Source organism: Coptis chinensis, chromosome 4 (genome assembly GCF_015680905.1).
Source record: "Coptis chinensis isolate HL-2020 chromosome 4, ASM1568090v1, whole genome shotgun sequence".
In the NCBI taxonomy this organism is placed as follows: Eukaryota; Viridiplantae; Streptophyta; class Magnoliopsida; order Ranunculales; family Ranunculaceae; genus Coptis; species Coptis chinensis.
In genome coordinates, this window is record NC_141459.1 from 95,981,724 (window position 1) to 95,997,579 (window position 15,856).

The following is a 15,856-nucleotide window of genomic DNA, read 5'->3' on the forward strand; positions in this document are numbered from 1 at the left end:
GGGATGACATGTCCCAAAGACCGAGGTAACTTAAGAAACCAGAGAGTGAGAGTACAGGGATATAGGCCGGTGATACTTGAGGCAGTAGTGGACGGTTAGCGGTTATGAACTGGAGAGGTGGAGATCGTGGAATCAGGAAGCGGTTAGCGGTTAGGGAGTATAAGAGACAGAGGATGAGTGGAAAAAGAGGAAGAAGGAGAAAAGAAAAACTGAGAGAGAAAGAAGAAAGAGGCTGTAAGATCAGAGGTTACATAGGGATTTCAAAGGTTGTAAAATCTAATTGTACATTTGGCGCCGTCTGTGGAGAAACACGAAAGTGACCTACGGTTTAGAGACAAGAAGAAAGGGTTATAGGATGGCAACGATGACTAAGAAAGGGAGAGGGAGACCAAAAAAAGTGAGAGAGGGAATCGATGGGGGAGAGGCTCTGAGTGTGGAGTTGGAAGAAACACCAGAGGAAGTTCAAGACGCCGACGGCAGAGGCAAACTGTGACTTTGCAGGGGAAGAAGTAGCGAGATTGAGGGAGGAGAATGAAGATCTTAGAAGAGAAAGGAAACTACACAAAGAGGGGGAGGGACTAGAGAGCCGTGAGAATAGCGAGATGGGGAACAGAGTGAGGAAGCCAAGGGCCAAGAGGTGATCCGAGGGAGGGTCACGCCGGGAGGTGATCCAGCGATGATTGAAAAGGATAGAGAAATAAGTCGGACGACGGAAAAAAAAAAAGCCAAGGGGTGGTGAAGAAGGTAGTAGCCGGATTTAATCGAACTCCGCCAGCGGATTCTCGCTTTGGAATTTCGAGGTACCAAGAGGTTTACGCAACCGAGGTTCGAGCGATATGACGGGAAGGGTGATCCCGCTGACCACTTACACCATTTTAGGCGCAGATGCCGCCGTGGCAAGAGAGTAAGTATGACGGACTCGGCCGCATGATGTTTCCCGCTAGTCCGAAAAGGGGAGCTTCGATTGGTATTACCGATTGACGCCGCAAAGATAAAGAAGTTCGAGGATTTGGAGCAGCATTTGTGGACCATTTCATTCATCGAAACGGAGAGTAGTGGATATCAGCGGACCTCTTCAATGTCAAACAGAAACTCCGCCGAGACGCCGAGGGGAATTTTGTGTAGGTTCAAGGAGGAGACGTTGAGGGTCGAGAATTTGATGAGCACACCGCAAGTAATAGCATTCCAAAGATGGGTTGAAGCAGTGGTACTAGAGTCCATGAATGCGGTCCAAAATCGGTCACGACGCTACACGCGTTGTATCCAAAGGTCGAAATACATACGATATGAGGATATACCGCAGAGAACCGCTAAGGAGAGCCTAGGAAGACGGAGAAATCAGTGCATAGTGTAGACGTAACGACCGAAAGAGAGAGGAAAGGCCGCGCCCGTGAAGGGGATCTTACAGGAAGAGACACACAAAGTCGGAGAGGTCGAGACATGGCGAGGAGAGACACTCGCGAGAGAAAACCATACCGCGATATAGCGACAACTCCTTTGAACAAAACTTTAGAGGAGATATTGCCGTTAATCAAAGGGATGCAGATTTTGAAGGTCCGGAAGCACGCCTAGAGAATTGGAAGAGAAGCCGTTTGGCGCGCATCACCACCGTGATCCAAACCACGTAACCAATGAGTGTTTTCTTTGCGCTGGCTGGTAGAGAGAATGATAGAAAAGGGGTTGCCGAGAGAGTTCATCAGGGAGGCACATCCGTCAAAGAAGTGCCACCGTGAGCGAGGATCCTAGGAACCATCAATGTCATCTTCAGTGGGGAAACAGTAGGAAGGAATGCTCACCGGGACAAAGTCAGGAGGACGTCCAGCTTACAGCAGATAAATGAGGTCTCGAGCATTCCGCGACCAGTGCCAGGGGCCACGGAGGGGGATGGTAGGATAGAATTCTCACCAAAGGATCTGGAAGCGGTAATCTCTCCCCACGAGGATGCGCTGGTGATAACAATTGCAGTGGGTAATTACATGGTGAAGAGGGTGTTAATAGATTGCGGAAGCTCAGTTGATTTGTTGTTTAGCGGTGCTATGGAGGAAATGAATATTGAGAAGAAACAATTGAAGCCTCCCCACCAACTGTTTGATTCAACGGTAGCATGACCGAACCCATAGGGGAACTGGAGCTACCAGTAACTGCAGGTCCGGTAACGGTGTTCACCCGTTTCATGGTCGTGGACTCCACATCGCAATTCAATGCCATCTTGGGAAGAAGATGGATTCACGAGATGAAGGCAATTCCATCCACCTACTATCAAGTGATCCATTTCCCGACTAAGGGAGGAATGTACGAGATAAGAGGAGACCAAGCCGCGGCTCAAAGAATACACCAGGTGGTGGTTCGAGAGTTGATCCGCGCACCAGACAAGGGGGCGCGGAAAGAGGGCGGACACGAGGCGTAGCAATCACAGATCGCGGTAACGGTCCCAGAGTTGCCAGTGGGGGCAAAGACAATGGATGAGGTGGAGACAGTGAACGTAAGTACTGGAGAGGAGGAGAAACTGGTGTCTATTGGGGCCGATTTATCGGAGAGTTGGAAAGCAAAGTTGACCGCCTTGTTGATTGAGAACAACGATGTGTTCGCATGGTCCGTGGAGGATCTGGTTGGACTGGATCCAGATTTGCTTGTCACAAAGTTGCATATGAGAGAAGGGCCAAGCCCATCCGCAAAAATGAGAGGCTTAAAGCCAAAGATGCCAGGGATACGAAGAGATACATAGGTTGAAAGCGGGCGGGGATTATTCGCGAATGCAAATTCACCGGAATGGCTCTCCAACATTGTCGCGGGTTCCAAAAAAAGAATGGGAAAGTAAGAATGTGTGTCGACTTCACACGGATGTCAATTTACAATGTCCAAAAGATTGTTACCCAATGCCGCCGGATAGACGAAGTTGGTGGATCGGATCGCTGGAGTTTAAGTTATTCTCTTTCATGGACGATCTATGGGATACAATCAGTGTTCATGTATGAGTCGGACCAAGACAAAACCGCGTTTATAGTAGAGGGGAGTTTATTGTTATAATTCAATGCCTTTCGGCTTGAAGAACGCCGGGGGCTACCTTCGAGGAGGATAGGTGAGAAGATGTTTGAGAGCAAAATCGGCGGGGAATGGAAATCTACATAGATGACATGGTAGAAAAGAGTATGACCGAGGAGGAACATCCGGAGGGATCAAGGAGACGCTTTGCAATATTACGGACATACAAGCCGATGTTGAACCCCGACAAATGCACCTTTGGGGTGACGCCGGAAAGTTCTTGGGTTACATCGCCACATACCGCTGAATAGAAGCAAATCCGACCGCATCGTGGCTTTGGTAGAGATGCAATCACCCCCGTGATGTGAAAGAGGTCCGTGAGGTTGGCAGGAAGAATCGCGGCTCTCAACAGATTCATTTCAAAATCCTCGGACAAGTGTAGACCCTCTGACCTACTCTTTATGAAAACAACGGACTTCCAATGGACCGAGGCGTGTGAAAAAGCTTTCCGTGAGTTAAAGGTTTATTTGGGAAGAGCCCCTATCTTGTCGCGATTGGGGCAAGGAGAAAACTCAGATCCGCAGATTGGGGTGTCTGAGCACGCAATCAGCCTGCGGTTGATAAGGGTGGTGGACAAGACAGAGAGGCGGTGTATTTTCATAGCAAAACCATGTTAGATGCAGAAACCGTGATATAGCAGATCGAAATTTGCTCGGGCGTTGGTTTTCAGCTTTGAAACTAAAACCGCATTTCGATGCTCACTCGGTAGTGGTGGTGACAAATTTACCACTCAAACAGCCCCGAAAGCCGAAAAGTCGAAGAATGTTGAAGTGGGCGAAAGTCCGAAGTTCATACGACATAGAGTACCGTGTCGACAAAGAGAGAAGGCATTGGCTATGGCGTAATTCTTGGCAGAATTCTACGGAGGACCCTACATGGGGAGAAGAAATGGTTATGGAACGAGAGGGCGATCCTAGTCATGACCCATTCGACCCTCGGGATATGAGAAACGGGTGGAGGGTCTTTGCAGATGGATCCGCTAACCGACACCGAAGCGGGATCGGGGGTGGTGTTGGTTACACCGAGAACAACCGATTAGAATTATCGATGAAGTTGGGGTTCGTAGCTTCAACAATGAATCGAGTATGAGGCGTGATAGCGTGGTTGAAATGGCCACGATCTCGGGTGAATGAATTAACGGTGTATTCAGATTCCAATTTGGTAATATGTCAAATGAACGGAGAGTTTGCAGCCCGGTGCCCCAGGATGGCAAAATATTTAGAGGTATTACAGAGAAAGGCTAACAAGTTTACTCAGATCAAGTTCGCCCACCTGGGCCGCGGTGAGAACCGACACGCCGATGCGTTAGCATATGTTGCGGCGGTGCTACCGGGAACTGAGGGCCGAGCCGTCGAAATTAGGGTGCTGAACAAACCAAGTACGTCAGAGGGTGAAACAGTTTTGGGAGTCACCGAGAAAGAGACAGGGTGGAGGGAACCCATAAAGAGTTTCCTTGCGGGGTCAGAGATCGAGGACAAACGGGAGAGAAAAAGAATGGAACAGGTGTCTCAAAGATACACTCTGATAGATGGTGACTTATACAGACGCAATGTCAGCGGACCGTTATTGAAATGTATTGGGCTTAAACAGGCGGAAGAGGTCTTGAGTGAGATTCATGAGGGGGATTGTGGGGAGTCATTTCCGCCGGGGATCGACGGCACATCGATTATTATCTCAAGGGTATTTTGGTCGCGACATGAAGCGGGGGACGCAACGGAGTATGCAAAGAGGTGTGAGAAATGCCAAAGATTCTCACCGCCGATACATGCTCCCCGCCGAAGTCTTTGCATAAGGTATTCAGCCTTTGGCCTTCGCCATGTGGGGCCGATATCGTTGGACCGGGCTTCCTTCGCCGCTGGCAAACGAAGGTTCGTGGTTGGCCGCGACGGATTATTTCACCAAATGGGTTGAGGGTGTGGCACGCTAAAGAAAGTTAAGGAGGAGCAAGTCAAGAAATTCCCAGGGGAAAATATAATTTGCCGATTTGGGCTGCCGCATACCATAATCGCGCATAACGGTACTCAGTTCACTGGGGGCAAAGTACGCGAATTCCTCCAAGCATTCAAGGTGAAGCAAGGATTCTCAGCTCCTTACAATCCAGAGGGGAATGGTCAGGCAGAATCCTCTAACAAGACTATAATGGATAATTTGAAGAAGAAGTTAGAAGATCGAAAGGGGGCGGGCGCACGAAGTTGAATCAAAGCTATGGCGCATCAACAACAACACCTAACTTCCACTCAAGAGTCGCCATTTGCCATGGCCTATGGAGTGGAGGCGGTGATTCCCGTAGAGATGGTGGAGGCGATAACGAACCGTGAGCCGCAGAGGGAGGAGTCAATGAAGTTATTTTAGTCGCTGGGGACCGAACCTTACAGAGGAAAGGAGGGATATGGCGCCGCATCAAGTTGGAAGAGTACCACGTGAGATTGCGAGGCAATATGACAAGAGGGTGAAGCCACGGCAGTTGTGTGGGGACCGCGTCGAGAAGAGTAACCCCCCCACCGTAAAAGAGAAGGACGGAAAGTTGGGACCCAACCGAGGGGGCCATACACCGCGGGTCGAAGAAGGGCGGGGCCGGACCTATCGGTTACGACATCACGGAAGGGGAGGACATCGCGAGACCTTGGAACATAAGAATGTTGAAGAAATTTTATGAGTGATGCTTTGTACAGCTTTTATTTTAATTAAAGACAAGCTCGAATCACCAGAGATTCTCATCTAAGTGTATGATGATGTTATGTGTGTCGCCTATGCCGTCATCGAATCAAAAAGTAATCGAGACCAAAGAATTTGGCGGTGTAATGGCCGCGGAACACTCAAACCAATCTGGTAAACCGAAGCCGCCTCTAACAAGGCCTTCACGGCCAGAAGACAAAGCCGAGGGGACGAGCCCTTCGCGGGACGATGAGGTCCAAAACCAACCGGGGCAAACCGAAGCCGCCCCAAAGAGCCTCACGGCTGAGAGAGATAACGGAGGGGACGAGCCCTTCGTGGACGATGAGGTCCGAAACCAACTCGGGGCAAACTGAGCTGCCCCCAAAGAGCCTCACGGCTGAGAGAGATAACGGAGGGGACGAGCCCTTCGCTGGACGACGCGAGGTCTGAAACCAACCGGGGCAAACTAAGTCGCCCCAAATAGCCCAGCCTACCTGCCGTGAGACAGTGAGATGGGAAGCCATCCGCGGATGCGGTGGTCCAGAAACAAATTTTGGGCGGACTGTGCGGCCCCAAAAATAAATTGTCACAGACAGCTAAGCATAATATAGTTGAGCAACTTGGAAGAACATTTTCCCACAAAAATATCCAGAATACATCGAGATTGGCAAAGGTTTGAGCCTCACGGGAACACCTGTAAATACGGGCACGATAATATCCGTAACACCAAGCAAAGAACAAGTATATTACAAAAGATATTGAGATATAAAACAAAGGGTTGAACTCCGATCACCGCTCCTCGGCTGGTGCGGGAGTAGAGGTGTCCTCGGCATCTCTTTTCAGCGAGCCTTCCGGATATGTTCACTACCTCATCGCTGGCCACCGGGGCTGTCGCGGGCCTTTCGCACAAATGAGGGGAGGTAGCAGTGGATCGGCGGCTTGGTCAAGGGCAGGAGGCGGCGAGGGAAGAAGTCTCCCAGCAGCGGTAAGCTCGGCCATCTGACGCTTCAGTTCTCTAGCGATTTTCTTTTCTGCTAGAGTGCGGAAGTGGTCAGAGGCAGCTGCCAGGGACCGGTCAAGGGTGGTTTGCGCGGCGGCCTCCATTGCTGCCTTCTCACTAGTCGGGCTTTAGCCCGGGTCCGCTATATTTGGTCGACGGAGAGCCCCTTCGCGGACCTTATTGTCGCCAGGTGCCTTGAGGGCCGCGATACGAGAGTCATCGCGTTCTTTCTCCAGCTTGGCATATTTTGCCTTCCAGCCGTCCTGCCCATGGATCTCCTGCTTCACCGTCTCCATGGTGTCCAAAGTGTTAGTCAATCCCCGGATGACGTAGCCTATATCCGTGCTCACCAACACGCAGAGGAGTTAGAGGTGACACAAAGTAATGATGCAAGGCAAGAGAATCAAGATGAGACTCACCTTCTCCCACCAGTGTAGAGATGGCGTAGCGGTGGGCAGCAAACGCGTTCCCGAAGTCACCGTGAGTTTGATCTCGTGGAAGATGGGATGAGAAGAAGAGAGGCAGCCACCGCGGCATTGTCCAAAAAGCGGAGTCTCTAGTGGTGGTGACGGGCGATCCCGGCCTTGAACTCGGGATGCCGATTTCAGCCCAACGGGCACGGATCCTTACCATGACGGGCGCTGATGGGACCAACGGCCGTGGGGCCGCAGCATCGGGCGGATGGGGCAGCAGGAGTGGAGGTGTTTCCGCAGTTCTACACCTTCTTGGCGGTGGCCCGCGGGCGCCGAAGTCGGTCTCCGCTTCATCTTCGTGGTCGCCGTCCCCACAATTTGAGTTTGTTGACATCCATGTTCCGGGTGGGCGAGGGGAGTCGGAGATCGCAAAATCGCCCTCCCAATCAGCAAGGGAAGAATATGAGCCGGGGACACCGGGTGGATTGGTCCGGAGCAGCGGTAGAGGTTTTTTGGTCCGCGCGCTAGCGGCTCTAAAGGGCGGCGGCTTGTGAATGAGAGATCTTTTTGGTGTAGCCTCTTCTTAGTCTTGGGGAGAAGGTTTGGGCAATCTCTTTAGGTGGAGGCAGACGATAGAAAGGGCCTTGATATGGGCCAAGTCTTTGAGGGTTGGGTCGAAGGAGCCGGAGTGGCTTTTTCGTGATCAATGCCTAGAAGGCCGCGACCGGTCGCTTCCCCGATCGCTGGAGTTTCCGAAAAGATTGGAGTAGACAATCGTTGTAAAGTTGTGAATGAGAATCGGGCCTCCAACCCGTGACAAAGAAAGTTAGCGGCAAGGTCAAAGACGGAAGAAGAATGGATACAAGGACACACCAACCGCTTTCGATACACTTACCGCCTCCCCGAAAGTGTAAGTGCCTTAGAGAAAACCTCGAAGGGATGTCCGACGTAAAGTTCCCGGACACATACAAAGGGTAATGGTGCCACACTTTATCGAGGTGGTGATGTGAAGAATGAAAGATTTCTTTCGTGGGACGACTACAAAAGGATTGATAGCCTACAATCGCCAAACTTGGTACTCTTTTTGATGAAGTAATGGGCAATGACATCGCTGGAGTTTGATCCGGGGAGAGTTGGTTTTGTTGTAAAGTTGGCAGCCGCATATGACACGCCAAAATTGCCAATGCCTTGACATGGCGGAATGTTGAAGTGATTGCATACTTCTATGTCAAGCAAAGACAGGGGGAACCTTAAGCCGGCTACTATTTGCCCAATGGTAACGACCAGGCTCCCTGGCCGCGGTTCTACAAGATGGGGAAAATGAGTTATGCCCGGCACATGCTCTAACAGACATCATCCGGGATGCCATAAGCGGCTTTGACTGCGTCTAGGTTGGGTCTGCGGTAGGATGAGGGGGGTTGGGGAAGCTTAAACGATCTCCCCGAGGTAGAAGGGATAGCGGCAGGGCTTGTCGCCGCGGAGGTGGGAGAATCTGATCCGTCAGCGATGGTGTTACTAGATCTAGAGGGTGGGGTCTCCGATCGATCAGATCGGACGACGGAGGAGTTCGAGGACTCCGAAGCAGACATGAGATTCGAAAGTGGGCGAGGCAAAGAAGCAGTGATTTCCAAAATTCGATCAAGATAAAGATATCCCACAGCCTAATGGGCGGGGAAAAGAGATGAACAGTGATCGGAACTAAATAAAAAACCAAGAATGGAAAAGAGGGAAGAGGAAGGAGAGCAAACCTGACCTTCAATGCAGCTGCAAGCAAGGAAGAGAAAGCACAAATGACGGAGACAGTAACCGGTAAGAGAACCGCTGGAGGAAGATGCTAACAAGAAGAGCGGAACAATTAGAGCAGAGGAAGAGGAAGAAGAGAGAGAGGTGCTGAGGTTAGAGAATGAAAGATGGAAGAATAATGGGAAAGATGAAGGGTTTGAGGGTTTGAGCGGGATTCGAAGCATCAGGGGTAACCAAGTAATTTTCCGGAGGGTACTATCCAAAGGCCAAGAGAAATGGTCCAGAGGATGGGCGCCACGTGGATATCGAAGAACGAGGGGTCAGGTTCTGCAGGTAATCATGACGCGTGCAGGCATGCTAAGCACGCGTGTGAGAGAACAGAGCAAGCACGTGTCCGTTGAGAGATAGCACGTGCCCGTTGAGAGAAAGCACACGCTGATATCATTAAGCAAAAGAAGGAGGGGCCGCGGATCGATAAATTTGAGGATATCTCGGACCCCCAAACGAAGTTCTTCACGAGGTTCGGGGGGCCGAGAGGGGGCATTTGTATCTACCAAATTCATGACCATGGGGATGACATGTCCCAAAGACCGAGGTAACTTAAGAAACCAGAGAGTGAGAGTACAAGATATAGGCCGCGGTACTTGAGGCAGTAGTGGACGGTTAGCGGTTATGAACTGGAGAGGTGGAGATCGTGGAATCAGGAAGCGGTTAGCGGTTAGGGACTATAAGAGACAGAGGATGAGTGGAAAAAGAGGAAGAAGGAGAAAAGAAAAACTGAGAGAGAAAGAAGAAAGAGGCTGTAAGATCAGAGGTTACATAGGGATTTCAAAGGTTGTAAAATCTGATTGTACACTATCAACTGATGATGTTTTTTTAATAATAAATTTATTCTCATGTGATGCCGACATCTACATATGGGCTGATGTAAATTTAGGTCTCATCTGTACTAAAACTGTATAGCGAAAAGTTGAGTGACCCTATTGTCACTATACCCAACCAATTTGGTTTATTCTACTTTTTTTTTTCTCCCCTACAATCTTTTCATTGTCTTTTGGCATGATTTAGCGGTTGGTTTGTATCAATTGTGTATATGATATATATGGTCACATAATAATTTCATTTAATATAAAATAACATTATTTAATGTGTTACACACACCATGTCTGTTTACGTTGTAGCGACTTTATATGGTAAGTTTTTTGTAGTTGGTGTCAAAATTCAACTATTGTACATTATTGTAGTTATTTAATTTAAGTCTAATTTAGTCATTCTATAAAGATCAGACGAATTATCGAGCTAATAATTTTAAGTGGTACTAAAGAAAATTTAATAACTAACGGAGCTTTGTATCTTTTCAGGGAGTTTTAACTATTAGTAAATTCTAATTTAGTGATGTTAAGCTGTAAACATGTACGAAATAAATCTACATTTGAATCACATTCACAATAATAACATCCACGTAAGAGCTATACTATACTCGACTTGTATTTTAACTACGACAAAGCCGTACTTTTTTTAAAACAAATATATAGTCAATATACATTATTATTATTTTCTTTTAATTTAAGTCTAATTTAGTATACCTGTCAAGCAGAGCTTAAATGTCTTAATAAAAAAGTAACCTTGAATAAAAAAAAACAATTAAATGTATAACGGATTTATGTATCTTTCTAACTCGTGTAAACTATTAGTCAATGCTCATTTGGCGATGTCAAAATTTGTACACGTATGAAAGAAACCCAAATGTAAGCCCCATAAGCAATAGTAAGGTGCGCAAGAAAAATATAATTCCACAAAGGTCATTGACCAACCCGTTTAATATTTAAAAAAAAAAAAATTAACTATCGCACAATTCTTGGTGGCATAATAGGCTGGTGGAGTTGGTTTGGGCTAAGATGAGCATATATCATAATTGTTGACATTTTACATACCGACATTGATTTTTTTGCGTAGGCTTCGGTTTGGGTAATCATTTTGACAACTTCGATCCCTCAATCAGTTTAATTTAATTTATTAAGGACTCGGCTTTGTTTATGAATGATGTCTCTCCGATAGTTAAACTTGAAAAGTTAAGAAATTGTCCAAGTTAAAAAATAGCAAGATATCTTATGAAAGCAAGTTTTACAAACTCCTTTTAGAATGTAGCTGGTTAATTAGTTTAAGTTGCTCACTCATGAAGAACATCATATGAATCATACAAAGTATCCTTCTAGGCCATTTTCAATTGTTGATCAGTTCTGAAAAGTAACTTAATTTTTTCGGAATCACTTTCAAAATATACTGCAAGGATAAAAGCGTTGTGGTAAATATAAAAGTTTCAAATCATACCTAGAGCAGGGAAAAAAATGTTTAATCTGTACAGAAAAATGAGTCAAATCGTTAAACTTGGTTGTTGGATTTTTGACTGCTCTACATACACAAGCAAAAGAAAGTGATGTTTGGTAAAAGATGGTTCTTCCTTGGGTTTATATTGTATAATAATGAGACTTGGTCGCTATATAAATTAAACAATATACAGAAATTAATATATGTGTATAAAAAGTAATATTTAAGTTGACAATAGTAAAACAACTTGTTACTAAACACTGCAAGAAGCTAGGATGTCGTTATAGACGACATTTCGAGTGTAAGTTCTAGGAAGACCCTTGATTGTCCATTTTTTAACTAAAACTTTCGTTGTCGTCTGTGATACTCCTCTTGATAAAGCAATATAGAGCTGACCATGCGAGAAAACATGATCGGACAAATAGACCCCAACATTTGGAATGGTTTACCCTGTGATTTGTTTATTGTCAGAGCAAAACTTAGCTTAATAGGAAATTGTTTCCTAGTCATTTCGAATGGCAACTTTGCATCCTGAAAGGGGCACAGTGGAATGCGAGGCAGGAAAATTCGATCACCATCGGAATTTCCAGTGACAATTTCTACATCAATTACATGTGTGTCAAATCCTCTGCATATTAGTCTTGTTCCATTACATAGGCCATTTTTAGGATTCAAATTTCTCGTCAGTATAATGGGAGCCCCAACTTTAGCTTCAATTTGTGAGGAGGTATACCACTCGGATAGATTGAATTCAAGTATTCTTGCTGGTATAGACCACGAGAGTCATTCTGAACTGAATCAAAAGAGTAATATGTGACTTCTTCACCGGGAAATAGGTCAATTATTTCATCATTCAACAGTTGGACAGTATCATTCTTAGGAGTTACTATCGCCCTACTGATCATGTAGTCTTTGTTACCAGCATTTCTATCTAATCCTAGAAAGATTTCATTTATAAGCTTAAGACGTGAATGCTCATTCTCGCACGAAATGACAATATCTTTGGGCAGTTCAATTATGTCAGCATCACAAATAATTGGCTGAATCCCATCGCCGATGGCCATGAGTAACTCTGCAAAGGCTCGGTCATTTTTAGCGCTCATATTTTCCTGTAGACGTAACACACGAACTTGCTCCCAAAGTGGAGAACTTGTTATGCATGCATCAATAGCCTGTTCCCTTGAACCACGAGGAACAACTGGCAACACCTGACGAAAATCTCCACCCATTACAAAAACTTTCCCTCCAAATGGTAAATCACTGTCAGTAATATCTCTTAAAGTTTTCTCTAATGCTTCAAACGCATAACGATGTGCCATCGTAGCCTCATCCCATATCAAGATGCTTTCGCTTTGCCCGTAACAAAGCGCCTAAATTGCCGACTTTGCTTATTTTGCAAGTGGAAGTGGATGTAATTGAATTGGGATTTTGAACCTAGAGGGGTCGCATCGACCTCCGTGCATCATGATAGCAGCAATTCGAGGTAGTCTGTTGCAATAGCAATCTGTCCGTTGCTATGGAGTCTTGCTAAAATTGACTTATATAAGTATGTTTTACCTGTTCTGCCAGGGCCATCAACAAAGTATAGACCACCATTCTTCTGCTGAATAGAACTAAGAATCTGGTCAAAAGCAATCTTTTGCTCTAGGTTAAGCTGACTTATAGAAGAAAGATCTTCTGAAGTAATGGGAATAGAAAGTTCCTCTGTGACCAAACTTGATATATCATCTTGGTCAACCTGATCAGAACGCATCTATGGCAAATCATAATCTGAAATTGACTGTCCATATTGTTCCAGCAACAACTTAAGCTCGCTTAGCAAACGATTTGTCACATAGGTTGTGTTAAAACTCCCTAACGCGTAATCTTCAGCCATACAGCTATTAAATTCATTCCACAAATCACGTACTCCGATAGGATTACAATAAACCAGAATTGTAACAAATAATTGCCGTAGAGAACATGGCATCTGCAGTCTGGATGCTTCAAGCAAACATTGACGAACGTCACTGTCTCTTTCTAGCAGCCCCAATTCCTCAGCAACTTCTTTGAATGTAGGGTATAAATTAGATCCAACAGTGAGCAAATGTTCATATGATGTTAGGCCTTTGACATGGTTCAGCAGCATCCTCAAGTAAAATCTTTCACCTTCCATAGGGGAAACTGCAAATAACCTTCCAATGACACGATTTTGGCCAGCTCTTGGCTGCCAATGCTTAGTTGACTTATCCCACACATAATGCTCAGGAATTTCATGATAAAGATATTGTATAGCAGCAACGTCCACGCTATTCAGACGGAAAAAATCGGTTAACATCGTGCGAGAGTTCCTATCATCAGCCAAAACATCCTCAATCAGCTGGTTACCTTGATGGGTTATTTCATGCATATTTTCCATGTGGACTTGCAAAGAATATACTGACGGGTATATTTGACTTCGTGGAAATTTGAAGATTCTCCAAAGGGCTTCTTGCGGGCAAATCCAATGGCCATCTATAAACTGCTTTATTTCATCTTGTTCATCTCTATTTGTCGACATAGCTTCCATCGCTACTCGGTCTGACCCCTTGTAAATATACTTGTACAAATACTTGACGCTTTTAATACTCGAGCATATTTCGACATTGATATGGCAGTTGTACTTTTTCAATAACCATGGATTATAAGGAACAACCCAACGATTATCTACACGATAATGTCGACCATGATTCTTAACAATAGCAAAAGCATTGTTGTCCCGCCTCATATATGTAGCATAAGAATCACTGCCTTGATTAGTTGCTGGAATGAATTGTTTTGGGAAATTTTTTGAACACTTTCGATCTCTCATGCAGACAATTAGGATTAACATTACCGCACGGACCATACATCATGTGTTTAACAACAATCTCATATAGTTCTGCCTCAATAGCCGGATCTGGAATTTCTACTCTGACAATCTTATCGTAAGCATCTGCAGTAGTTAACTTGTCAGCCTCATCAAGGATTAGAAGGATGTGTGCATGCGGCAACCCTCTTTTTTGGAATTCGACTACATGAACATGTGCTGCCACTTTTCCAAGGATTCGTTTAATGAACAGATCATTTTTCAACTCTTCCAGCTTGGCACGGAAAATCCTCGACTATCAAATCTGGTCTATCATTTGGAACCCGGCCTAACAACTTCGGCCGATCTCGACCACGATGGATTGCATGTCATTATGATAAACAAACTGGTCTCCCGCAGACTTTTGAACCAATGCCATAGCATCATGATATCGACGATGCATGTCACGGGACATGCACCACAAAAGTGGCAAGTGCAAAATTGTTTTCATAATCGACATTGCCTTCAATTTAAAATAAAAATGAATTTAAGGTTTTCCATTTGACTAAATTTTAATAAGTTTTTAAATTCAAAGTGTACCTGAATGAAGTTCCCCTGAACTTAAAGAGTCTTGCAATCCTTGATAAAGTTTAGCCCTTATTTCTTCTTCGGGTGATCAATTTATCCACCTCAATCTTAAAGTTGATATTTTAACATAGTTGTTTAACTATGTATTGTTGTAGAAGACGCCACCACCACGGAGCAAAAGAGAAGGATCATCCGGGCTTAATCTAATAAGGGAATTAGAAATTAGTGGCATCTAATTGGGTAAAAAAATATGTATATATAACATAATATTATAAAATGTTAGTAAGAGGCTTACTTGTAGCAAGTAACAATAAAATTGTTGACATGTAAGTCGGGCCCTATTGGAATGAAACATATGTAAATTCCATCCTGGACTGCCATGAGGGAGTAGAAGAGGGTACTGAAGTGGATCATAATAGCATACAGTGTCTGGCACATTTTCAAATTCACCAGAAATCCTTTGGGCTATGATGTCGCGTTCATTAAGGTTACTTGGATCTTCACTACCAACTAAAATTGTAGCTACTTGAGAAGACGTAGGAATACTATATTGATGATTTCCGGTTGGGTTATCTTTAATAACCAGCCGAACATTTGGTGATGCTAATCGTTGCGACACTTGTCGGAAAATTTGGACGTATGGATTCTCTTTTAAAACGTTATGGATGATAGCCAATACCCGTCGGTCTAGTATTCCATTTTCAGCCATCCGATAATCAAGTTCATGATCTGTGTCATATATATACATTTGTAGAAATTTGGGTCTGTGTCCTGGACTTGGTTATAGGCCACCAATACGGTGATAAATAGCACCCCAAGCTTTATATGTGTAAATTCCTTCCCAACCATCAGCGAGCGCATCATCAATGTCAACGCCCATAGAAGTGAAGGAAAAAACATGGTTGTATGCACGTATGTTTTTCCTAAATTCAACGCCGATTGTTGATTGAGATGCATATAAATTAATCAAATCAGTTGGCGCTACCATAGGAGGTAAACTAATTGTCCCATTCGAGCAACATAAATTGGGTGGTTCAAGATTGAATAATTTTGCTCGACATTTAGAACAATTCCAAGGTGGTGGCAAACGATGTGTTGCTACAGTAGAAGAGTCATCATAGCCTCGAGCGCAGTTATGATTACGCCTTCTTCTAGTCACAAAGCATGTTTGTCGACTATTCTTAACGCCACCTGAGGCAACATGCTTTCAATAGTTAATATACGTATTACATAAACCAAGTAACTTAATGCAAGTAAATGGCTTATATAGATATTCTTAAT

The 15,856-nt window shown here is 45.1% G+C and overlaps 2 protein-coding genes across 2 annotated transcripts; both read right to left on the reverse strand.

Moving 5' to 3' along the window:
• Positions 1-11,864: 11,864 nt before the first annotated feature.
• On the reverse strand, positions 11,865-12,500 carry LOC147505911 (uncharacterized). The gene has a single exon (XM_086605648.1). It carries the CDS (start codon positions 12,498-12,500, stop codon positions 11,865-11,867), a length of 636 nt encoding a protein of 211 aa, XP_086461774.1.
• A 434-nt stretch (positions 12,501-12,934) lies between these two features.
• LOC147505912 (uncharacterized) lies at positions 12,935-13,927 on the reverse strand. The gene has a single exon (XM_086605649.1). It carries the CDS (start codon positions 13,925-13,927, stop codon positions 12,935-12,937), a length of 993 nt encoding a protein of 330 aa, XP_086461775.1.
• Between the last annotated feature and the right edge of the window lie 1,929 nt (positions 13,928-15,856).

Coding starts and splice junctions, on each gene's coding strand:
- LOC147505911 (XM_086605648.1), bottom strand. CDS start 12,500: ATGGCACATCGTTATGCGTTTGAAGCATTAGAGAAAACTTTAAGAGAT.
- LOC147505912 (XM_086605649.1), bottom strand. CDS start 13,927: ATGAGGCGGGACAACAATGCTTTTGCTATTGTTAAGAATCATGGTCGA.